Source organism: Watersipora subatra, chromosome 4 (assembly GCF_963576615.1).
Source record: "Watersipora subatra chromosome 4, tzWatSuba1.1, whole genome shotgun sequence".
NCBI lineage: Eukaryota > Metazoa > Bryozoa > Gymnolaemata > Cheilostomatida > Watersiporidae > Watersipora > Watersipora subatra.
Genome location: NC_088711.1, coordinates 27,279,469 through 27,305,665, shown reverse-complemented (window position 1 = coordinate 27,305,665; position 26,197 = coordinate 27,279,469). Strand labels below are relative to the sequence as shown.

General features: G+C 33.8%; 1 protein-coding gene and 1 non-coding gene across 2 annotated transcripts; one reads left to right on the top strand and one right to left on the bottom strand.

Moving 5' to 3' along the window:
• The first annotated feature begins 11,045 nt into the window (after positions 1 to 11,045).
• Positions 11,046 to 25,911, top strand: LOC137394106 (alpha-actinin-4-like). The gene is made up of 5 exons (XM_068080824.1): positions 11,046 to 11,235; positions 19,543 to 19,604; positions 21,852 to 21,941; positions 25,059 to 25,229; positions 25,855 to 25,911. The coding sequence occupies exons 1-5, from the start codon at positions 11,046 to 11,048 to the stop codon at positions 25,909 to 25,911; spliced, it is 570 nt and encodes a 189-aa protein (XP_067936925.1).
• Positions 17,902 to 17,983, bottom strand: Trnas-uga (transfer RNA serine (anticodon UGA)). The gene has a single exon. It is a non-coding gene; the product is annotated as a tRNA-Ser (tRNA).
• Positions 25,912 to 26,197: the final 286 nt, after the last annotated feature.

Genomic DNA, 26,197 nt, shown 5'->3' with positions numbered 1-26,197 from the left:
ATTCTTCACATCTTTATAGCAATAAAAGGCAAGCATTTAAGATAATAACTTTGCTGGCAAAAGTTTTATAAATAAATGTGAGAAAATTAGCAAACATAAAAAACTAGCTTGATGCTAATTTTTTAAATAACAACTGAAGCAGATATATGTATCTAGTTATAGAAGATCTAATAACTAAGAATGTCATGTTTAGCACTTTTTAGTATACGAATGGTCGCACCATGTGGCCATTCCTGAAGGGATACCTTCTGCAACATTGATTAGTTGTTGATTTTGGTTTGCTGAAGTGAGACGGTAATCTGAATCAGTTGGTTTTTTATATGCGAATATAGCTTAGAGTACGAGAATCGTGGAACCAGCATATAGCATCAATATTCTGATTCGCAAATTAATAATCACACATTTTTTACTTATGACTGTCAGTACACCTAAATACCGAGAGTTAATGTCGCCAATGTCATGTGGTTAGCAGTGTTCATCGAGAAAGTGACTCTTAATGCAACTTATCAATCTTGTTTGGTATCCGTAGACAAGTTTCTAAACAGAGTAATTTTTTAGGTTTGCTACTAAACAAATGCTTTGTGATTCATAGCTTTATTAATAATCATAGAATTATCTATCAATATTTTTTAGTGTATTGGATATTTAGGCAGGTAGATTTACTATGGTATTTTTTGAGGTTCTAAAATCAACTATTATAAAATTTATTAACTGTTTTGCATTTGATAAGATACAAATTGTTTTATCTACAATAGCATAAAGCTAACAAACAACTTACTTTAAATAGGCATTTATGCAATATAAAATTTATGAGTATTGCTAATAAATGGTGCAGTATTTATACGATAACGATTATATCAGCTTCTAGATATATGTACTTGGCAAAAGAGAAACTTTTTTGTGACTTTTCGTTACATTATTACTAGATTCACTAAGAAAGTTTTGCTAATTTTAACTCACAACAATGTAATAAAAAAGAACATCATTTTTTTAAATTCATGATTCTAGAAAGGTGGTTAGTAGTATTATTTTATTAGTCTTTTTCGTCTTCCTTCAATCTTCCTTCTGCCCTATTCCATCATTATTTAAATGTTATCTGCTGGCAATACAGTTTTAGAGGTCATCCTTATGAGGGTATTCAAAGCAAAATGCCAACAAAACAATCAAAAGACGGAGTATTGATGAAAACCAAGGTTCTGTTGGATTTGTTCTAAGCATTTTTACTTATACAAAATGCCTTTTACAACCAAGCTATCATGATTTTGATGGTACAAGACTATCAAATTTCTTTTCTTAACATGGACCATGCACAGAATATACCACTAAGCAAAGATGAGCCTTGGTAGTAACACAAATTTCAAAATACACTGTAGCAGCTTATACTTATCAATAACAAACATTTAAAATGAGACACCACTGATTATTTAATTTAAAAGAAATTCTAATTAGATAAGTTTCAGTGTTTTCAAAATATGAATTTTGCAGCTCTTTTTGTTTTCTTTTTCTTGAATAATTCTTATAAATATTTGACAGATTAGTGAATGGGCATGAAGCTAATCAACACAGTAATTCTTGGATGAGCAGTTATTCCCAGATTCTGACAATAATTAGTTGATAGGGGCCTACCTTAATAACGAACATGGGAAAAATAAATTCTAAAAACCAAAGATTAACCAATTTTATTCAAAGTATTTTAGGCAGCATCTCACTTTTGCACTCACACGACATCCACTGATAATCCTGGCACTTTAGTGTACTTCATAAGGAGTGACTATGCTTGATCTTTCATCCTTCATGCATTTGTGCCATGGTGCATTGCATGACCTGCCAGTTCTGGATTGACCTTGCAATTACGTAGTGGGAGCAACTCTGAATTAGCAATTAGTGAGATAACTCACAAGCTAATGTAAGCAATTCCCAGTAAATTAGATTTACCTGCACTTTTATATACTGTTACTTCTACTGTTGCTTCTGTCACTTCTACTGTTCTACTAAAATATTTTACAATATGCTGATTAGCAGTTTTTTTACCCAGTCTTTGTCTTTATTTACCGATACAGTAAAAGATTCATCTGTGCCCTATTCTTGTCAGTCAGTATACAATGCCATTTTTGTGTGGATAAGACAACACTTATAAGGTGATGCTCGTCTCTATTTAGCGGTAGTTACAAAAATTCAATAACTGGTTTATGACTCAATTATTTCATAATAATTAAAAATGGCGACTCAGTATTGAATTGAAAATTGAATAATATAACAAAGATGAACTTACACAATTTGTTTTGTAGATTTTATCAGAAAGTATCAGTATTTTTCTATCATTTGCCATTTTTTTAGATGGTCAAGGTTATCTGATTGCCAGGATGTTTGTTGACATCGATAAAACTTGATTGCGATTAAAACGCTCTGAAAAAAAATCTGTGCAAAATGGCCTCACTAGTTGTTATCGTTGCTATAGTTGATATTGGCTATTGTGTTCAAGTTACAGCATTACACATCTCTATTCTGTCGGTCTCTTTGCAATCATAGACTTCATAATTGCCCTTGCGATTGATCTGACCATTTTAATCGCGATCAATTTTCGGTCGATTTAAATTTTGAAACATTTGGCAATCAGGTCACCTCAAACATAAAAGAAAATCTCGAATGATAGCAAAATACCGATAATTTCTAATAAAATCTACCAATTTTGTATAAGTTCATTTTTAAGGGCTAAATTATTTGAACATAGTAGTATATTAATACTGTTATGGATGCTTGGCACCAAAGTCTTCCTTTTTAAATCTACGAAAAGTTCAAATTTTGCTGTTCAATCTTTTTGAACTTGTATGACTCGTTCTTCGTACCTTTTACGCTCCTTGGATGCTCAAGCACTCACAACTATTTCTTTTCAGAGATAAAGTTTTAGTTTCAGCTGTAAAAAATATTCTTTGTATAGTTTTATTTTTATCGTTTGAGCAGCAAGCTTGCTTCAGATTATGTAGTCTTGCTAAAGAAAGTTATATTGAAAGTTATATCAGCTACCTAAATATTTTATTAAAACAATACAAATTATATCAATGTCAAGTTATAACTACATGTAACTACTAAAACTGTCATACATGGAAATATTTGTAGTGCTTATATCTACAGAGGCTAGCCTGTGTATTGTGAGACTTGTATGAAAGTTGAAGTAGGCTCCAAAAGCCTTGAGATACTTGAGTATTAATGAGATGAAAATGTAAAAACAAGTTTTATATTCTCATCTCCTAAATGCTTTATATAGCAATAAATATCATTTCCTCACAATTAATCTATGTTTTACCTACATAAGCCCGAGACAAGATGCACTACGAAGTCATTACATATTACCTAAGGATCTGAATTTGTTCGCAAATTAAAATTTCTAATTTTTTGTTCTCAATTTACTTGGCAGTGCTAACTTATTCTAGTTTACCTGAATTTTAGTCTTCAATCAGATTGTGTTCTTACGCAGTTTATCTAAGTTGTGTTATAGTTATTGCTCTTGCTAACAAGCTGTTTTTGCTCAGCAACTATCGTAATCAGTGTCCACAACTGGCTTATGTAATAAAGGTGTTGTCTAGGACCCTTTGCTTTTCAATTTAATCTCTTAAAAGTATTGATGCCAAGATTGGGGTGTCAAATGCTGAACCATCGAGTGAAAGCAATGATGTACACATCGCATCTGCGGTTTTTGAATGTGAGACCATTCTGGCTAGACTTGAATCGCAATTTCTATCTTACCTTTTTACATTAGACAAACTATCATTCTATGGTACTAATTCTATTACTGCAACTGCGGTAATTTATGTTTTGATGACTGTTTACGAAATCTGAATAATGAATTTTTGTGGTATGGATAACCCACAGTTAATTATTTTCCCCATAGCATGCAACTTTAAATGGCTCTAAGTCTATGAAATGAGGAAAGAAGCTTTTGTTTCATGTAAATATTTAATCGGTATCATCGGTTTTGAACTTGATGACAGGGTTACTACAAGAGTGTATTTTCCAATATATAGTCCTGATTCGCATTTCTGTTCCATTACTTCCAACAAGATTGGAGTTGCTTATCCTTTCACAGCTACTACTGTAGGTGTGGAATATTATTGTGAACAACTAGCCTAAAGCTTGCTTTGCACTTTACAGACAAGTGTGGGTTATACCTTCTGTTAAATTTATAATCAATACTAAAGACTTTGATGTAGCTTTGTATTCTATGATATATTTAAGCGAACTTTGAGTCATTGTAATATTAGTTGTCTGTTATAATAACGCTGAAGATCTTTTAATTCACAAACCATTTTAAATTGGTTAATTTACTCCATGAGTCATTGATGCATACTTATCGTGAGTAGCACATTAACTAGGTTTTCATGCTTTACATGGATTCAGAGTTTCATTTACTCAGAATCATAGAAATAGTAAAATCCGAACGAATTCAACCCAATATTACTTCACTAAATCTGTGTGAAGGCATTCGCAGTGAGACTATTATTCGACATCACAAAAACACTCACTGCGGATTGATTTGAATCGATAGTATCTGGCTAAGCTCTCCTTGGTGGAGGTAAAAAATTCATCGCATTTCATCACATCATCGCATGGGTCTCTTCTAACTATGTACTATCGCAAACGATGGGTCGCTCATACGACGATGATGAGATAATTACCTTTTTTATATTCCTTATCATGGTTTATAGTTACCTAAACCATAATACAGAATATTCCATAAACCATAAACATCTTGTAACATCATTTTTTTATTTATACTGCATTATCTATGTTGTCACTATCACACCTTTATCTTGTCTGCAAATAGAGCTTTTTTCCTATTCAATTCAATACAGAATTGATCATCATCGTAAGAGAGATTATCGTTCATGCCACCTCTGAAGTAATAACTATATAGCAAGTAGTAAATTATGTTGCTGTTTGGTAATATAGAGGACAGAAATAAAGAAAACAAAAAAGACAATACTCATCAGTCATCCTGGCTGAGTTAGTTCTACAAATATAGGCTGAGTTAGTTCTACAAATATATGAAGTGTGAGTTAAAAAGCGACCGTGACCTGAAAGTGAGTCTACTTTAACAATTTCTGTTTTGAGGAGGATATCGCTAGTCTGTAAAAATTCGATAAAGTGCAACATTGAACTATTGGAAAAGTAAAGTGCCAATTCATCAGCAGAGGTCAACTCTAAATCTATTGGAAGTACGGAAACCCAGTGATAGTGTCTCTAGATGTTCAACATTTTCCTCCATGGACAAATCAGCTGTGACAGTATAATGTTTTTCTAATCCTCTAATAATCCTCTATAAGAATAGTATTTGTTTTCAACACATTAACAGCGGACGGTAAAAATATTGGCTGCTATAATAAATTCTAAAGTAAAGTTGCTTGAAAATGTCTTTGCATCTTTCAGTTCTACTTAGTTTTCTCCAGGCCTGAGCTTATTGTAACAATTTGGTACGCTATTATTGAATTGTCTCCCATAGTTACTTATTGGAAGAACTTAGTTTGTCTTGTTTTAGTCAGCATGCTGTTAACTGTCCTACACAATCACTTTTGCTTTGAATCCGGTTTTAAATTTAAATTTTAAATTTTTCATGGTTGGTTCAACTGTCCAGACATGCATGCAACCGCAGCCATAGAATAGTTCATGACCAACTCTGCAATATACGGGTGCTAATATAAATATCTATATTGTTAAATCAATAAACTGCACAAAGCATTGGCAATACTAAAATTATTAAACGCGTTACCCTTCACCGATGCTACCTAGCCATTGTTAGAACTCTTTAGTGTATCAGTGAAACCAATATTAAAATTAAAAAAAAATTATCTTGAGTGTTTTTGTGTCAGTGCTGCCTGAGGACAATATTGTTACAATATTTTAGGTTTTTGAATAGCCTAGAAGTGGCATTGTATTCATTATGTATATCGATGTAATCTTATGGTGACAGTTTCACCAGCCGCTGCTTTACAACAATGAGTAGAAGTCGATTACCCATTTCCTCAATAGAAGGGATTAAATGAAGAGTGTTAAAATGATTTGCATTATTTAATGCTATCACGCAACTGCATGGTTGCAACTGGCTGTTGCCTGTGGTAGTTCAACAAAATCTCTGACCTTTATTTTAAGCAATAGCAGTCTTATATAATAATAATTCAACATTGGTTGTTCAACTTGTCAGACGCATGACTCCAGAAGAGGTTGCATAGCTATGGCCTGTGTATTTAAATATGGAAGCACTTTCTCACCAAGTCTTTCTACCTGTTGATTTAGAAAATGGGTGAATCCAAATTTCTAAAGACTTTTTCAAAGTATTCTTTTCCTTATAATGATAGAATAGATCATTCATTAGCCGAATAGAAAGCCAGGCATTCATATCAGTCATATAATGTATAATGAATTGCGCCTCAAAAGGTGTCACTTCCCTTATAAACAGTCAAACAGCTGTTCACAAGTGGTTTCCTGGGGGCATGTTTATAATATGCTGTATCTATCATATCGTTTTTCATTGAGCTGCGTAGATCCAACTCATTGGCTGAGCTTTGTACTAGCGATATCTAAGTGACTGTCAGTTTGATTGATTTTGAGTTGAAGGTTTTTCTTTGGCACAACGAGAGCGTTAGATAAAACTATCTCATAAGCATACGGTGAGATGATACACCGACTGATATAGGCAAACGCGGTAATTCGCAACGTATGGATAATAGCAAAGTTACTGATGGTCATCTGAACAAGGTCTACACGATAGTAAGTAGCTGTCGTACTGCAAATTTAATATAGCTAGCATAGTAACATTTTTTATTAAGCTTTCTCTGAAATATCCACCTGAGCGTGTGATGGTTTTTGCTGGCAATGTTTTAATATTTGAAATCTCACTCTGACTGAATAATGTTGGTTAGTATAAGGATATGACTCACCCAAGTTTCTACTAATGATATCGCAAATCTCGCTGTATGTCAGTCCACAAAGGATGTGTGCAACAGTTTCATTTGACTACTTTAAAGTAATAGCTTGGCGTGCATCTGTTCTGTTACTCAGTTTTGGCAGCCAACTACATTTTTCACCGCTGCCTATGGAGGGATTCTTTACCTCTCCTGATTACCTGGTGAGTTGTCTGTTGATGGCAAAATGAATTTATGCATCAAGCTCCACATTTGTAATTGTCATTTCTTATCTTGGCAAGTGTCATATCACTATTCTGCAAAATCTATGCTTTGCCAGGATTTCTTTTTCATCAAATCTAAATAAATAGCTAGTTAGGCGAGTCCGTTATATGGCAGCTTATAATCGTTTCAATTGCTAAAATGAAAATAACCTGTCAGTTGAATATTATTGTATCTTTATGTCTGCGAAACACAGCAGTCAGCTATATTATTATATTAGTCAAAGTATTTATACTTCATCTTAGTTGTCGCTTTTACCACACTACTAAAGCAGGCCATCTATTCTCCCCAATAAGTATAGATTTTCTGATTGTTTAAAGTATGACATGCCCTTGGCAGGTGTGTGCATATGTAGTAATTGTTGAGGGGCCAGTCAGTGGTTAGTACAGCTAGTAAAGCTCTCTGCTGACTCACTATCGATGAAGGTTAGTAGCTATTACTAATGCAGTGGCGGTGTATAGCAGCTGTAAATCAAGCCTTGGTAGGGACAGACGCATAATTTAATGAAAGCCTAATCAATATTCCTATCTGCTGACATTTATTTCTTGTTTAGCACATCATCACCGTGTTGTTACGATATTCACATGTAGACTCTTGCTACTTTTTTATCAGTCATGATTCAGCTTGTTGCTGCTTTTTTATAATAATCCCCCTTGGGAGGGTCAATCTTCTCTGCACTAATCACCCTTAGTACTTGTTCTGACAAGTCATGGCTGCTCGTTCCCAACTCCATCATAAAGTAAGCTTTCGCATAGTAGTTTCGCTTTTCATGTATAGATCTTCATGATGTCTTAGGAGATCATTTTTACTTATACAGGTAATTAGGCTTTACACAGCCATATGATTTTGTGGTGAACCTAATTCGAGAGGCCCCCTAAAGCAAAGCTAAACCAAATTTTAATTGTTCTATCATCTAGGTTTGATACAAGTTTACCTGTATGATGGTTATAGTAAAGCCTCGGTTATAATAAATCCTTGTTTTACCAGCTTCTAGCACTATCAGACACTTCCAGATCACACGAACACTTTGAAATATTCATATTTGGTATCTGGGCCAATTCTATAGTCTCTTGACTACCCTAGTATTGAAGATTATTAAGTATTAAAGAGAGCCTACAATGCTTGACTGTGTTAGTAAATTCTTGCATGACATCTGTCTAAACACTAAGATTTAACTATGGTCATCAGTCGATGTGGCCAAAATATTTTAAAGTTTGCACGCTGCATATTCAACGATTCATGACATTCTTTTGTAACTTTCCTCTCATCCATATGAAGTGAATGAATAAATTACACTCAAGAATATTTATTGAAATTCTTTTGTGAGAGCCTTTCAGCAAACAGATACCTTACGATTATATTTGCACATAATATCAGCAAGCTGAATAACTGAAAGTTTCTTAGTAATAGTTCGGATCAGTGTAGATATGACTGGATGAGTGGTTACCATTTGTAATCTTGTTCTGTAAAATATGTACAATCCAAATCATATGTTTTATTTATTGCAGAGAGTCAAGTGAAACTTAGCCCATATGTGTGTTTGTTATAGTGCTGGGCATGAGTACTTCTTGGATAACGAGTTTAGACTTGTTCCCTTCCGTTCGAGTTTTTCGAGTATTGGGTAGATGGTAGTGCTTGGCACGAGTACTTCTTGGCCAATGGGTTTTTCGGGTATCGGGTTTGTTTATACGGGTTCTATGTCTAAAATTTCCAAACATCAGACATATTTTAAAATTTACTATGCAATTATAATTCTATTCAATTTATTTATTGTTTTTTAGTTTTTTCTAACGACCGGTATTCGTGCTCGCAGCCTTAACCCTTTGAAGTTTGAACCCCAAGCGTCAGTTTTTAGGCATTGCGTAGGGTGTCAGAATCTCTATCGGCCAGAATTCAGGCATTCACATGGCTTTGTTTACAAAAGCCGTTTCTAAGTAACAGCGTTAACCAATTAAGTTAATTTTTGCACAAGATATTAGACAAGAAATTTCGCTTCTATTTTTAACAGTTTTTAAATATCTTTACCTACTTCCTTCGCTTTAATAAAAAATTTAATTGAACGGTATCGCGAAGAAATCGACGCGACTTGTTTGTTGGTAGGTCATAAGTGATTGTGATGCAAATAAAGAATTTTATAATACTAATTATGTTCCAGCATATTTTGAGTCATAAAATAATGATGAATATGTGCTCAATGGATATGATGCTATTGTAAATGTTTTTACGAGTTTTTTTTTAAATCGTACAAACTTTTATAGCTTTAGTCTGAATAATGGTGAAGTACTGTTTTCTTCTGTTTGATAACATTTGCTGTGGTTGCCCGACTTTTTTTACTAGTGTTTTACCAAATATCATTGTATTATGAGCACGTTCAGATATATATAATAAAAGTTTAAGAACTTCGGATCGCTGGGAAGATTGATCAGGGTTATTGACGCGCATTGACAAAAAGGCCAGGGTTAACAGGTGGGTTACCAAATGGTGTTTAGAACACAGGGTGCAATAGACCGAGTTTTGGTCCACTCTATTCGACGGATCCATGTACCAAAACCCGAACTCGCAAGCCAAAACCCGAACTCTCCAACCCGAACCCAAAAATCTCTCTTACCCGAGACTCGAGAGAAGATAAACCCGCGCAAGTTCAACGAGTTTTATCACCTATGCCCAGCACTAGTTTGTTCTACTGCTTTCAGATTGGACAGCGGAACTAGTTTTTACACAATTTGAAACCTATAAGTGACTACTAACTGCTGGACTTCATAAACACATTTTAGTTCATAATCATTGGGGAAATTGGTGACCTGGTCATTGAACATAATTATTTTCCTCTTTAGGAAAATCTAAAATCCTTCAAACATGACTTTTAGAATGCTTTTGGAGTCTATTACGAATCATTAGTTACCAGCAAATAAGTTTTCTGAACAAGACCTCTGGTATTTTATGGCATAAGGAGATGAAGTAGTTTAGATTGTTTAATAAAATATTTTCTGTAAAGTACCTGCAACACAAAAAACAGCTGAGCAAGGGTAGCTGCTGTTTCACTGGACTATTGGCTTGTCTACTGAGTCTCATGATGGACATGTCCTTTTAAAACTCCTTGATAATATTATGCCAATGTTAGCGTCCTTATCAATCCTTCTGGAAGTCCACCCATACAGTCAGCTCACCATCATAAGTGAAATCTCCAACCAAATAGGAAAGGAGCTTATCTAGGTTTCTTTTATTCTAACTTCACGAACGAGACTTGGCAAAAGTGTTTGACTGTTTGTTTCAAACTAATGGCTTATTTACCATAAGTTGTGTTATTAGTATTATAATATGATATACATTGCTCACAATCAAGTGTATTGACAGTATCCTGTACTTCAATCAACGCTATTGCATGCTTCCAACATACACTTTGCCAAGTTGTTACTCCTTCGATAGTATGTGCAGGTCCAGGTCTATGCAATTAGGAATCTTAACGGACGACAAGTTTAGTTGGTTTCCAAAGTAATTATCAAACTCATATTATACTGTTGTTAACCAATCCAATTATTTAATGCTCTAGATTTACCTTGCCAGCAATCTATTACGTTTATTTTCAGTAACAGTTAAAACCTTCAAATATTGGTAACTTCATGCGAGAAAGAACCCATTGTTTAAAATGAGCTATTGTTGGTAAAGCTTCCCTACACGATTAAAACTTGTATACTTTTGTGCAGTTATATTCATCTAAAGATTTTGGATAATATCAATCTTGGAAGCATGTAAATTTAGTTATAAAAGTGAGGGCCTGGTGTCATTGATGACCTCTAATAAATTTATGATTTCTTAATGTGATAATTGTTGCTTGCTACACTGGGGGCTTTGTAGAAAAGTTGATCGATGGCTGAGGGAGGAGGTGGTGACGCCAAGTCTCGTATTCTTTCTAAAACCTCACACTTTTGGTCACGTGTATCTGTGGTGTATGACGAGAAAATTGAAACGATTCGAAGGCGAGATCTAAGGGACTACACAATACCAATCAGTGTTTTGAATTTGGATGCTGCCGACCGAAAGGTCATACAAATAGCTGGTAAGTAACTTTAAGTGATATCAATTCAGATTAGAGAAGGTTAATTAAAGATTAGCATTTCTAAAATTTTGTGTTACATTTTCTATATACACATACAACTTGTGATTCATCTGCAAAATTGTCTGGTCATTTATCTGGTTCCTAGTTTAAAAAATGCGTATTATAATAGAGCGAATCGTTATGTACATGTGAGCATCGCAATTGTCTACGTGTACTTCACACCTAGCTATTACGGACCCCCACTTATTGAGAAGTTGTTATCTCTGGTTGCCGAAAGTGTCAGTTTATCTAGATGTACCTGTTCGCAGTTTATTTCTGTGTAAGCACTGACACACTTGGCAGCGCAAAGCGAGGATTACATACCAACCGTGATATATTTAAAGGGATGATTAGGCACGAGATCAAACATCTACTAGAATTTCATTTTATTTATGATCAAATGACCAAGTTGATACTCATTAGTATTCTGTTCCACTTGATATGGTGATATACAGGGGGTTCAGCACACTATTGGCTGTTTTAATCACAAACTGGCAAATTTAAATTCTGGTGCGATTAAATAGGTTTTTGAATTATGGTAGTACACATCTACTGAACCAAATTTCTTTTACATCTGTAACAGAACTATATGGCCAGCACTTGTACCTGCTAAATTTGATAGCCTTTGGCACTTGTCAGAGCACTTTAGTAATGATGACAATGAATGATGATCAAGCAACTCAAAAACTTTGACGTTATATTGCCCAGATAACAAAATGGACTGCTCATAGCAAAGCTCTATTGAAGAGTTTTCATTTAGATGTTGGAAACTTTATATTAGAACACGGACCTCTTGAACACGATGGACCGTGTTTACACATATTGATAGAAGGTAACAAGTGATAATCATTTTGTCTAAAACAAACAAACACAGAAATTATTGAAGTACTAATGGAATAGTCACACCTATTCTATAACCTTCACCCCAAAGATGACTATTTTCTCACATTTAAACAATATTATACTTGTTGAAGATTCTCTCTGTACAATTTAAGTAAGGTACTTGAAGAGTTATACCTACTCGCTTCAACAATGATAGAGATTCTAGGGTATTAGGGATTGTATATGTCAAACCATGTAGTTCTGGTAGATGTACTTTTATAGAGTTTGGTTATTGAAGGAGATCCGCAGTTTGCCATTGTTGTAGCAATACGGTTTTTAAATTTATTGTGGTTGCGAGTAGGCCTACTAGATACTTCACATACAGATCTGTTGTACTACCAGTGCTGTACTATGCTACAGAAGCCATAGCCATTAGAAATAGTCAGAAATATTTCAGCTGAGTATGAACCTTTTTCACGAGGGAGTACAACTGTCAAGCGGGCGCTGGTCCAGTGGGTGAACAATACATTCTTTTGTGTTCATAAACAAACAGTACCGCGCTTCACGGAATCAGATAGCAGACCGTACTGTGTGCTTATCATCACTCAGGGCACACTCAACATCCTTATAGGAAGCTTTGTAGACAAGCATACTGGCCTTATCTGATTGCCTATTAGCGCTGCCTGGTCAGTAATCATGTCATGCAAAGCATTGTTTGAGTCCAAACTATGCTTTGGATGACATTACTCTGACATAAATTTTGTATGGATAAAGTAAACACCTTTGAGTTCTAAAACCAGCTATGTTTAAGGTTTATTAAGTTGTAAAAGCGTTCATAACTACTGACAACTTTGTTCTGCTAAAAAATGTCATTGCCTATAGTCAGTAAAATAATAGAATGAGCTAACAATATATTGTAGAATAATAATAATCAAATAATAAAATAATCAAATGAGAATAACTTGTTACTATGACAGCAAGAGAGGTGGTGCAACGCACTGGTTTGCTTGTATGTGTAAACTGAAGGTTGGTATGGGGCAACCCATTATCACACACCTTTTTAAAGCAAAAGTTTTTAATGGAGACATATTTTTGTTACACGATGCTACATGATATTGTGCCATAATACATGACTGTGGATATGTATGTCATTGGATGTATCATAAAAACCATAACCTAAGATCTTTGTAAATAGTTAACACTTGTAGGCCACGATAACTGATCATTCACCATACTAGAAACATTGTAAGTGAGCTCTAAAAATTTATTTGTGGCATTTGAGCATATATTGTTGGAGCCAGCATGTAGAGGATAACTCCGAGTTCGCACATATGTGCAGACCTAAATCACATTAGGTCTGCACATATGTGAGACACATTAGGTCTGCACAAGAGCTTATCACATTCTTCCATTGAATGCTAGATATTTTCCCACTCTTAAACCAAAAATAAATTTATGTCCGAATGTGTCATGAGTTATTAGCTCATTATAATTTTTTATAGCCATTGCATAGCATAGCTAAATTGAGTGATATTACAAGCTGCAATACGTAGCGACTAGCCTGAGTTGCATAGGTAATAGAATAATTACCTAATGAATTTGAGTAAACTGGAAAGCTAGATCTTTACTAAAATCTTTACCTAAACAATACCCATGTTTTTGGCTAGCTTAACGATCGTCATGCGTTTTTTGGTCAACACTCTAGATATTAACCCCAAGCAAGCGCTTAAGTGAGTTTCTTAACCAATGTAATGACTATTTGTCCAATGACTCCGTTGTATTCTGTGTAGCTTAATGGTTAAGTTCGCCACCTCTAGATCCGGAGGTACCAAGATCAATTCCTGTTCTGTGTGGATTTTTCATTACTAGATTTGAATTGCTATAACTGGACACAAAGATAAACACTGAGATTTACACATATAGATTGAGCAATTACTAATGAAAAATTACTATTGAAGGTAAAGGCGCTTCATGCCTGGCAAAATTGTGCTTTTTGTCTGCTCGCGTTTACCATGCTGCTCGGTATTTGCCATATACTTGCTCGGTATTTGCCACAGGTTAGATAACCTTCATATTGCGTCGAGTGGGAATGTTATTTGCTTTCCAAGGCTAGCTGAATAAAAGTACTACAAGTTATCCTACCAGCCCAATTAAACTGAAGTATTCAAAATTTTGTAAGTGTGCGCGTGAGTTCACCAAAGCAATTACTCTGATCTTAATTGTTGAGATTTACAATTAAAGAGTCACTTACTTCAAACTTTTAAAGATTTTATAAGAATGTATTGATATTTTTCTGTCATTTGAGATTTTGTTTGTTGTTTTACGTGATTTAATTGCCAGCCAGGATGTTTCAAGACATTTCATGATTAAAATCAGCAAAGTTTGGTCATGGCTAAAAAAGACGCTCAGAAAAAAATGCGCGCTCAAACTTCTCTAAAAATGACGTCAATAGTTGTGCATATAGTTTGTAAGTGATAAATATAGAATCTCATAGGCATTGGGTACTTAGATGTTTACACAGCATTTACAAGAAAACAATGATACATTTTATAACCAACCTATCTTTCAATATTTTGAAACATCTATAACAATGTATCTGAACCTATATTTGAAGTTTTATTCCAGTGATCATGAGCAGATAAAAAGTAGAATATATGTCACTAGAGATGCGAAATACTGTAACTTGAATGCGATAGCCTGTCATAAAGAGAGGCACAAACAGGAAGTGCGAATATTGATGTCATTTTTGAAGAAGTCTTTTTCTTCTGAGTGTTTTAACCATGATCAAGTTTTGCCGATTGCAATCTTGAAACATCCCGACAGTCGATTCTTCTAAAATAACAAACAAAATTTCAACTGATAGAAAATATCTATAGGCCTACTTCCAAATAAAATCATTAAAAAATTGACATGAGTAAGTCTTTAATGATGCAAAACATCGAATTCTGCATATGTGCAGTAGATTTGATCTTAATTTATTCATTCGCAGTTTAGGTTTGTAGATCCTTTAATTTTAATTCTAAATCACTCTATTAACGATATGATATTAGCGCTAAAACAAACTCTCTTTTTAAAATCATTATCATGTTTAGAATGCACTTGGAGTTGTATTCCCTTTGTGTTATGACTCCTATGATAAATGCATCCTTAGCTATAATTGTTCTCAATGAAATGATCTTATATCTATCTTGCTTTTGCATTAATTTGGTATTGTGATATACAAGGTTAAATTTTGTGCAAAAATCAATTCCAATGTTTAAGCAAAATGATGGCAGATTTTGTGCCACAAAATTTTCATATTCTTGTAAAAAGTTGAACATTTTGTACATGTTTGTACTATACACACACCAACTAAAATTCAGATACATTTTTGTAATCTGGTCATGGAGTGGTTGAGTTTTTCCTTACTTTCAGCGACCTGCAGACCCCTGCTGATCTTGAGACCTATATAAGGGTTTAATAGGCAATTGAACTGTGTGTACCTTGTTGCTGTGTGCTTACTCATATATGTCATCAGGTTACGACATGTGGGATATAGAAACAATCTGAAGCATGTAATTGTTTCTTTTGCATTTTATTTAACCAGTGTCACGTTCTTCCCATCTGACTTCTAGGCCATTGAAAAGCCTCAACCTCCTTCTCATAGGGCATTATAATCCTACCAGCAGCTAATCACTATTGACCTTGTATTAGTGTAAGCCCCGTTATATAGTGCATACTAGTTCATTTGCTCAGATCTTGCTTGCGTATCGATAAGCAGTGGATGACAATAATGGAATTTTGATTTTTATAACATTTGTAATGCCAACTCTGGTTCAAATATCACTCGTTGACTCGTTCTCTTTTCCGCTCATCGATATCAGAGAGTAAATTAGCCAGCTAAGGATGTCTAATAATCTAAAAACTATGCTACGCTAGTTAGAGATTTACACTAACGCATTCACCGAAGATTTCCTGATAGCGGTCGCATGTGATCATTGTGAGAGGGAGATAGAATCTACAAGCTTTCATTCTTTTCTACTGTGACTTCATCATTTACTCAGTATAATGTCATTGAGATATGGAGTTTTATGAACAGCATAGACGAAATGACACAGGTGAGTCTCTGAAATATAAAGCATGTAATATACATGTATATGCTATTTGATAAGGTGGGTCTATGAAATATAAAGCATGTAATATACATGTATATGCTATTTGATAAGGTGGGTCTCTGAAATATAAAGCATGTAATATATATGTATACGCTATTTGATAAGGTGAGTTCATGTCGATCTACATGTAGGTTGTTGTTAATTGACATTCTTAAAAATACTGATACTATTGTATTTTACTTGTTCAGTTTCTGTTGGAGACGTGTTGGTGTCCAAATAGTGCTAATATGTAGGTTAGGTGTATCGGTCAATTTCAGCCGATGTTCTCTTAAAGGTTTACTTGCAACAAAATTCACATTACAGTTATTTGGTATCAAAAGATTCACCATGTTTTACTCTGCTGTGTTGTAGGTGCAAAATATGTGGAAATGTGATTACAAGCTCTTAAAAGCTCAAAAATGAACAGTTAATCGCAGCCATCACGGAAACGCCTTAGTTTGGAATAAAACTTCTCATAGCACTAGTTTATGACAAACACTTCGGGTTCTATTGGAAAGCCCTTATCAAATATAGATGCTCGCTACTTGGTTTTATAGACATGGTTTATAGACATGGTTATAGACAGGCTACTTGGCTATAGGCATGGTTGAAGTATATTTGTGAAAATATTTCGACGAATCAGGTTGCCTGAAAGTGTAAACAGAAGCCATTGTGTTCAACTACGTCCCATTTGAGCCGTTTTGGAAAGGGACTCCGATCTACGGCGTTTTCATGATGGCTGCGATTGACTGTTCGTTTTCGAGTTTGTAAGAGCTTGTAATCACGTTTCCACATATTTTGCACCTTAAACACAGCAGAGTAAGCCATGGTGAATCTTTTGATACCAAATAACTGTAATGTGAATTTTGTTGCAAATCAACCTTTAAGTAGTTCTGAAATCACAGATACCTTGTGTAAATCCTCTATTGTTCTTAGTAATAGTATCTTAGTCTTCCACGCAAACCAATATGATAAACTGGATTCTTTCGTCATTCAAGTATGAATATTTAATGAATTCTGACACAGGCAAATTACTGTTATCCATACCTGAGTAACGCAAATGGTTGATATATTTGGTGAGCAACTAAACTGTTTTAGCCAGGGTGTGAATAATGTGCCGCTATTTCTATTTACAATGGTGAAAACTATGAAAACCCATATTTCTATTTTTTAGCGTTATTAAATCAAATTTTCATATGTACCTTTTTTATAGTACCAAGTAATAAGTTGATGAATGCTTTATTTATATCTTCATACAACACAAAAGATCTGGATAATGTTCGATTTTAGTGAGAAGTGGTAGAATAGATAGGTATCTAAATTGGTTTTCATATTTCAAATCAGGTCATCCTTAGATTTGAGGTATTTCCTACCATGAACTCGTAGTTTATAAATAATCAAAATTTGAACTAGCTTTTGATTGCTTTATACCGGTTATTTGTGAAGGTAATACATTCAAGTCTTTATTTAAACCGTTTAGTCGTGCTAGAATAGAGAAGAAAATGTGATTCGCAGTTAAAGAAAGTTAATCTGTGGAGAAAATAAATGAAATTATTGTGCTGGTAAAATAAAACATCTCTTATTTGTGTGCAATTTGTCTTCTGATGGTTTATTCCAAGTGCCAAACACAAATATAGTTTCACAAGTTGAAAATTGTTATCAAAATAATTTTCGCTGCGAGTAGGGTTCGAACCTACGCGGGAAGATCCCAATGGATTTCAAGTCCATCGCCTTAACCACTCGGCCATCGCAGCTTGTTGTCTCGAAGCCTTATTTAGGCGATAACATTTTAAAACACGTTATTCAAAAGTTTTCTTTCACGTTTAGTAACTTTCTTTTTCTACTTTAGGTAAGCATTATTTTTGGACTATCAAATATGAACTGCAGCAGTCATTAATTGTTGCATTGTTTTGTTAGATATCAATTTAAATTCCTTGCTGTCAATGCTCCCATTGTGCAGACTACATGTACCTTATACGGTAACTTTTGTCTCTTTATATAGTCCAGTCTTGCTAATTTGTACATAAGGTTAACCAGTTTATTTTTGACAAAAAATAAATCCTGAACTCAACCAAAGTTGCGTTTATTAATGACCAAATACAAAATAAACTAATCTTTTGGAAACTTTCCAGTGTTTGGTCTAGACTCTAGACCTTTGGAATGTTGGAATGTGGTACCATGCTATAATTCTAGACACACAAGCATTGTCCAGCTATGAATTTAGACAATATTAGCCATTGTGGTGGACGCCATCTTCGCAATACAATGACTTACAGTCACATTTCATTGAAAGACCCTCTCGTTCTCTGATTTTCTCATTCACAGACTTCTTGCTTACTGATATTTTTGCTAACTCTTGTTACTCTGACTCTTTCTTACCCTGAACTTATACATTCGTCAGATTTGAAAAAAAGAACTAAAATATGCTCAGCTAATTTGCTGATTATCCATCTAATTGTTTATTTACTGTAGGGTTTGTCTCTGATTTTTGATATGCATACATTCAAGTTCTAGAAGGAAATATCTTGTATGAGAATAATGCCTCTCCATGTTGCACTACTTGATGCGTTGTTGATGAAGTGATTTGACCTGAGTAATGCGGGTGCAATCAGGTTCCCTAAATGTAGGGCGATGCCAGGAGGTGCTCATATGACTTTTGTATGTCAATTGCACCCCCACGCAGTTGTTAAAGGATCATGGAAGTTTTTGCCTCCCTTGGAATCTATGAGCATTCGTGATAACTGAGTTGGTACATCGATACCTCAACAAAAGATGTTGCCCATTGTTAAAAGCGACATATAGAGGATAACTCCAAGTTTGTGGATTTGTGTCAGCTTAATTGATAACTTACACATGCCTACCCCATTCATTGATGGATATTTATCACGTGGATCGTCTGAGATACACATGGCGCACGCTTTAATAAGTTTTGAGTCAAAAATTCTGTGGTAAAGATACTTTAGAGTGTCAAAATGTTTTTGGTATTTGTGCCCAAAACGGTTTCCTTCATCAAATATCTATGCACTGAGTCCAATTATTTCAAGTTGGTTGGAAATTAAGGTACTTTAAAAATGTTACACCTCTTTAGCATTGCATATCCTTCAGCTATAAAAATAGTTCTCCTTAACTATTTGCGGATAAAAGGTTTGAACGAGTCTCTCTTTTCTGAGGTATGACATAATCTTGTGTAATGCAAATGTGTCTATACCTCATCTACCCATCCATCTGTCCATTAAATGAGAACCAGATCATCGATAAAGTTATCATCTTACCTAGATGATCATTCAGCAACCTGAGCTATATTTTCTTTTAGATGTGCGAGACAGAATTCAAACGAAGACATTTACCAAGTGGGTGAACAAACACTTGAGGAAGGTAAGTAATAGGCTGCTGCCGTGTCAAATGCTCATTACTTCCCAGAGTGCCCTCAGCTGCAACCAAACAATTTTGTTCCCAAAACTTATTTAAAACTTAACAATCCAGACTGGTGTGTTGCCAAAGAACACATATTCTTGTCGTTATAATCTAGTGTTAATTTAGAAAAATGATTGATAGTTTATTTTATTACATTCTCAAACAGTGTAAGTGCCATTTTGACATTATTCGGTCATAGGAAAAAGTATTACTCTTTACAAACACAATAATATTTGCTGGACATAAATTCTAAAATATTTGTGACTTCATTCAAACTTTTCAGATAGTCAAATGAAATATAAAAGATAAGTTTAAAACTTGATGTTAGAACATAATTTCACTTATCTTTTCCAACTAAGTCAAATGAAACCAAGCTGAAAAATGTTTTTATGCAAATAAAGTTTGGTTAAATATGAGGTTTTGTAAGGTCAAGGAATTATCTATTTTACATTTTTCTTGACTACTTGATAGAGATTGCTTCACTTGCTGTTACGTGCCTAAAACTTGATCAAAACATGAATTGATTGGTAATGCATTTTTATCTCAATTGTCTTCAAAAGGTCTCTTTCGTTACTAGATATGTTGTCCATATGTTGTACCAATCTTTTATAAATTTATAACTGGGAACTATACAAAGAATGAATCATCAGGATTATATTTTCTTTTCAAATGTTTAGCCATTTTATTACCCAATGACAGTTAAAATTTCCTTTTGTCCTAATCAATGACATGTATGTAAATGACACTGCAAAACTCCAGTTCTCTCCTAATATTAGCCGAGTGTCCTGCATAGCTAGTGATGACGCGCTATTCTTTGTGTAAGCATAAAAATGACTCAGTGATACGTGTAGTCAGCTTTTTCTCTGTCAAATGTAAATTTGTTGATAATAACATATAAAAAGTACCGTCAAATATCGTATTCTGTAGCTACCCCTCATACCGACTTACCAAGCATAGTAGTTTCTGTTGGAACACTAGCTTCTCTCTATTATAAACTAGTCCATAAAGAAAATAATTAATTAGCCACAAAACTATATTTTTATACACTAGGATGAAAAAGGTTGTGCGATTCTTTTTTTTAATGCACTGCTTGTTATATAAAAAGCTATAATGCAAATGCTATTGTAAGAAAAGTTTTAGGTCTTTGATAGTTGAAATGAATGACCTTGCAGCTGGTAACACACTCTTTACATAATAATTGCATCAGGTAATGTTATAAAATAACAATTTTCTTTTATTACAACGTTAACAATTTCTTATATATTTGCACATATCAACTGCACATATTATTTGCACATCTTTAATAAATTTACAACTTTAAATCTTTGAAAGCTTTATTAGGTGCAAATAGAACTTCTTTTATTTTTCTGATCTATTTTTATAATTAGCTTCACTAACAATCAATTTGATGTAAAGCGTTCTGAAAAATGACTTTTGCTTTTTAAAGCTGTTGGTGCATAATTCTAGCCAGCAAGTTTATGGATTCTTGTTAAAATTGTTGCTATTAAAAATGAGTCAAGGTCAGATTATGACTCAATGACCTTAGCGAAATGTTAGCCAACACATGTCTTCTGAACTGCCTACTCATTTTTATTACATGAATGTTGTTTGGTTGATGAGTCATTCACACTATCAAAAACCAGTATCGATTTATTATGCAATTTATAATTTATATTATCACAAAATGACTGATATTTTTAGCTGGCGAGTAACAATGAATACGTATTATCATTGAGTGTATGCATACGCTGTGTGTTATATATAGTTCTACCACAGTCCGTCTCACCATATAGAGTGCATATAAATGATCGAACTAAAAAAATGAAATTTATAAAATTGTGCCCTTTAGATGTTACACTACATAAATTTTATAATAGGAAAATTTTATCATTTTGCTGTTATAAATTTTATTTTTATAATAGCAAAGTTATAAGAAAAATTGGACATGAACATTAAAAGGCAATATTTTCAATCTTACCAGACTTTCAAGGTTGAAGAATGCAAATGATTGAGACAAGACTCCTTCAACTAAGTTTTGTGATGAGTTGTCTGAGGCTTTTTTGTCCAGTTTATTTTAATCGCGGTCAATGAATAATTATTACCACAAAGAAAAGTTATTAAAGCCGCATATTGCTAGAATAGCACACACATCAAGTGTTGCATATGCTGTTCTTTTTAATGAATTGAAAATGACCTGTTGCTTTGCAGAGAAGCCTTGAAGTTAAAGATTTATTTGAAGGGTTCAGGGATGGTACCAAACTTCTCACTCTACTCGAGGTGTTGACTAGCCAAATATTGGTGAGTGCTAATTGGGATTTGTCCTACCTTTGCCATAACTGTTAAGGTAATACTGCCCTGGCAAGACAATTTTTTGTGTAGATTATTTTTGGAAGAAGATTCAACAGCAGGTTGCAGTAGACTTAATAAAATTGCTTAAAGAACATTCATTTCTTGTTTTTGTAGGCTTTTACATATTAGACGTTAAACCCTTTTATTTCACAACAATCAAAAGAATTGATGTTTATGAGCAACCATAGACCTATCAACTATACTTAACTATATTAACCATAGATCTGTTAATTATATTAACTATAAGTATAGTTAATAGGTCTATGTGAGCACCAGTGTTTAGCTATATATCAGAAGACTTTACATTCCCCAAGATGTTGACTCTGGCTAATATTGAAGTTAATTGAAACATTTTGTTTAAAAACCTAATAATGCGGCTCTATGCATGTCTTACTGGCTACAGTGCTACATTGTTTCCTTGTATACCACATTTAATGTTGACTAAAGCCACTGCGATAAGTCAAGCAAAAAATTTTTAAACTATTTTGAAACAAAGTACATTATTTACCTCTGACAATTGCTCCTCTTAGCTTGATCTTTACGTTTATGGCGATGAAAAAAGCCTGCGTTCATTAGACAATTTGGAGATAAGAGGGCATTTAAGAGGCACGATGAAGGGTGTGACAAGCGCATTACACTTGCACAGCAAACCACGAGACATGATGATTGCTATCTGCGGGAAGTAATGAGGGAACACTGTACAGTATTTGCAAACCACTGGCTACCCAATGTGAAGAGCAGCTAATGCACGTACAGTATAATATAAATCATTTCTTTTTATACCTTAGCAAGTAGCAACCTTTGTCTGGTTGAGCAAAAGCTTTTTAAAATATTATACATTAGGCCATTGAAAGCTGATAATAATCATTAAGTGAGTTAGTAATCAACCTGGCTAACCTAATAGATACTATAATTAAAATTCTAAGCGCGAATTTAATTTGTTTGGAAACCTGCAATATATGTTGAACCAAATATTTGTTCAATTTGTTCCAAGATTTAAAACCTATGATAACACCTTAATAAATTCTGCAGATGATTGATTACACATAGGATTAAAATAAAAGAATTATATAAAATTTATGTAAAAAAGACTGAATTAATAAAGCATTTATGAAAAATCGGTTTTTATTATCACATTACTGGGACAGGCAAATGTACAATATATACAAAGTACAGTACAAAATCATTCATCGGTCAAATTTTATGCTGGAAAGTTTGTATGTTAATGCGGGAGTAAATAAAGGTTTGACTGTATTTGCTATGCTATACAATTGTTCAAAGGAAATATGACATGAAAATTTGAACAGCTTCATGCAATAAAAACTTGTTCATGCCTGAGTTCATCTCAATAGCATTCATAGGTTTGCCTCCCTTATCGGTCTGCCCTTACTGCTTATTAAACTTTGAAAGTGACACCATCGAAATAATTAATAACTGTACTCGCTAATATTTACAATCAAAGTAGTTCCTTGTTTCTCGGTCTGATACTTTGACGTGTATGGAAAACAGTTTAACAAAAATGCCGAGGCCGAAGGCATAAATGTCGATCCACCCGAAGGAGAGTGTAAGATATAGGAGACAGCATCGCTTAGTGAGTAAAAGGGTTAAATTTATCTTTTCAAATGTTGAGAAGTTAGTCAAAAAATACACCCTCACCCTCTATTTGAACGTCACCTCTAATAAAATGACACTATGGAAGAAGAGTTGAAAAATAGAACGCTATGGCATTCAAATCGAAGTTTTATGGTAACTGAATTAAAGTAAAATTATTTGCCCTGTAAAGATATTATAGAAGTTGTAAATTTCGCTGCTGTCACACCTTAATTATTCTGATCTTCTTACTTACATAAGGATTCAGTTTTGTCAAATTTATCAAATTTAGTTTTGATACAATTAAAATTTTATTAAAGTAAATAATAGCTCGCTGCAATATTCATGTGGTTTGTAATCATAACAACTTGTGAAAATACAAATAATGGCACAGGGTCAACTCCTTGTTGGACTCCTTGGAAGACAACTTGGCCCAAAGAGCTAATTTGTAGGTCCTACTATTAGTCCAGCATTACCACAAACATATTTGAAAATGTTCACACAGGTAATAACTCAAGCTGAACAATGAATACTTTAACACTAAGCATTTTTTAAACAAAATGAGGCAGTTTTCTGTTCATTGAATGCAGAATACTAACACAGAAATGATTCAAGTTACCATTTTTAAAAAGTTTTTACCTCTTCGACCTAGTAATTAGTATTGATAGAAACAGAAAATATAAAGGTTATACGGTGCATGCTGTCTCTTATTGGTTTATTCTTTATTCATTTTTAATCTGATGAGACCAATGAAAGTCAGTGAAAATACCAAACACTTGCACCATTTATTAAAAACCAATTAATCCATGACTTCACAAAGAAATAAATTATTAAGTTGAAAGACGGTCTTTACTATAGCCTTACACTATTAAATAGATTATCAAATTTGCAAGAAAATGTGTGATATTTTCATTGAAAAACAAATTAAAAATTCTAAACAATGCATTGTTAGCATATTGTAAATTTGTTTCTAAGTTGGTCATCTTAAATATAAAGATATATATATATATATATATATATTAAGATAATATAAAGATTGATCAATTAAGATCAAATTACATTCTGGTCTTACAAAAAGTTACTCCAAAACTTAGTTTTCTATTTTTGAGAGGTCCTGTTGGGAATTGTATGAATTTTGGACGAAGCATTCATAATTACAGCAGTGTTAATTTTATGTGTGTGTTTTTCAAAGTGCTGGTAGCGCAAGTAAAATTCTACAAGATTCTAGGCAGTTCCCTTTAAATGAACAAGAACCTACATGTTTTTCGTTGAATTATTATAATTGCACCATATTTATCCGAGCAGTATGTTAGCATGAAATCTACTGAATATACTGGTTCATGGGAATGTTCAAATAGTCGACAAGCATTATGAATTATTAGAGGTAAGAATGGGGTTGCGCCTAACTTGAGATGGGTTTTGGATGTACAATGCTTGACTCAAGACATGTGCTGGACATAAAATATCTTATTTTAGCCCCGTGAACGAGGAACATTGCGATTTCATCGCTTGCAAAATGTAAAAGCAGCTCTTGATTTCCTAACTCATCAGAGTATCAGACTGGTGAATATTCACCCGGAAGAAATTGCTGATGGCAACCCTAAGATCACTCTCGGTCTCATCTGGATTATAATACTCAAGTTTCAGGTCAGTCTGAGTTGTGCTTTCATGAATATCGGCTTATCTTTGTTGTCTGACTTGCTGTATTTCTCAAACTGGAAAATAATATTTTGCTGCGTATCCTATTGAAGCTAGAGCTGTTCCATCTATTCCTGCAAAGTGTGTAAAAGAAATCAATGCATGCACGTGATTGAAATTTGGAGTTATGTCCTCAGAATTTTTGCATTGCAAAGTTTTGGAGTCATTTGTTAGCTCTAGATAACTTAATTAATGGAGATGTTATCTTCTATGGAAAGGATCTGTTACAGCGATTTACATATATACCTTTTTAATTTTATTCAATGGTTTAGTGTTTGCATATTTATTGTTGGAAAATAATGAATAATTTTTGAATGTTTTGTATTGCTGATGTAATTCACAAAACAAAGTGACAGCCCATCACCTATAGTCATGGTAATATTAGAAACCTTTCAGCCATTTTCGCATGCATATATATTATACATGTACAGCGATGTCTCAAAAATAAAAATTCGTTTGCCACTGATTTGACACTATTTACACAATAGATTGCTAGATATACAGCCTTGTCTTATGACTTCTTCCACATGATCTTATGCGTTTTCCTACTATATATGTTGTGTTTATGTTGCAGTGCTTTAAGGTAAAATTAGAGTCAGTGTTTCGTTGTGTGAATGCAGCGATTATTTGATGCTACTGACTGCTTTAGCCTGGCTTAGCCACATCTAGCTCCTAGTACGCTTATCAATTCATTACTGGATTTTCTCTTTGGTTGCGCGTTATGCTTAGTTGCATTTACCATATTTGAGATGAGAATTTGTTGCAAGAAATTAATTTTAGTGTGAAAGATGAAGATGAGAGGCCGCTTGTTGAATACACCTTTTTATTCTAAATCGTCATAGGGAAATACTTACCTTAGATGTGAAGGAGTTTTGTTAAAGATTTTTTGCATGAAATACAAGCTTGAAATGTTCATA

Bases quoted from the DNA above. Each gene is read 5' to 3' on its own strand.
- LOC137394106 (XM_068080824.1), top strand. From the start codon at position 11,046: ATGGCTGAGGGAGGAGGTGGTGACGCCAAGTCTCGTATTCTTTCTAAA. The intron at 11,236-19,542 runs GTAAGTAACTTT...ATTTTCTTTTAG, and splicing joins AAAGGTCATACAAATAGCTG to ATGTGCGAGACAGAATTCAA. The intron at 21,942-25,058 runs GTGAGTGCTAAT...ATCTTATTTTAG, and splicing joins TGTTGACTAGCCAAATATTG to CCCCGTGAACGAGGAACATT.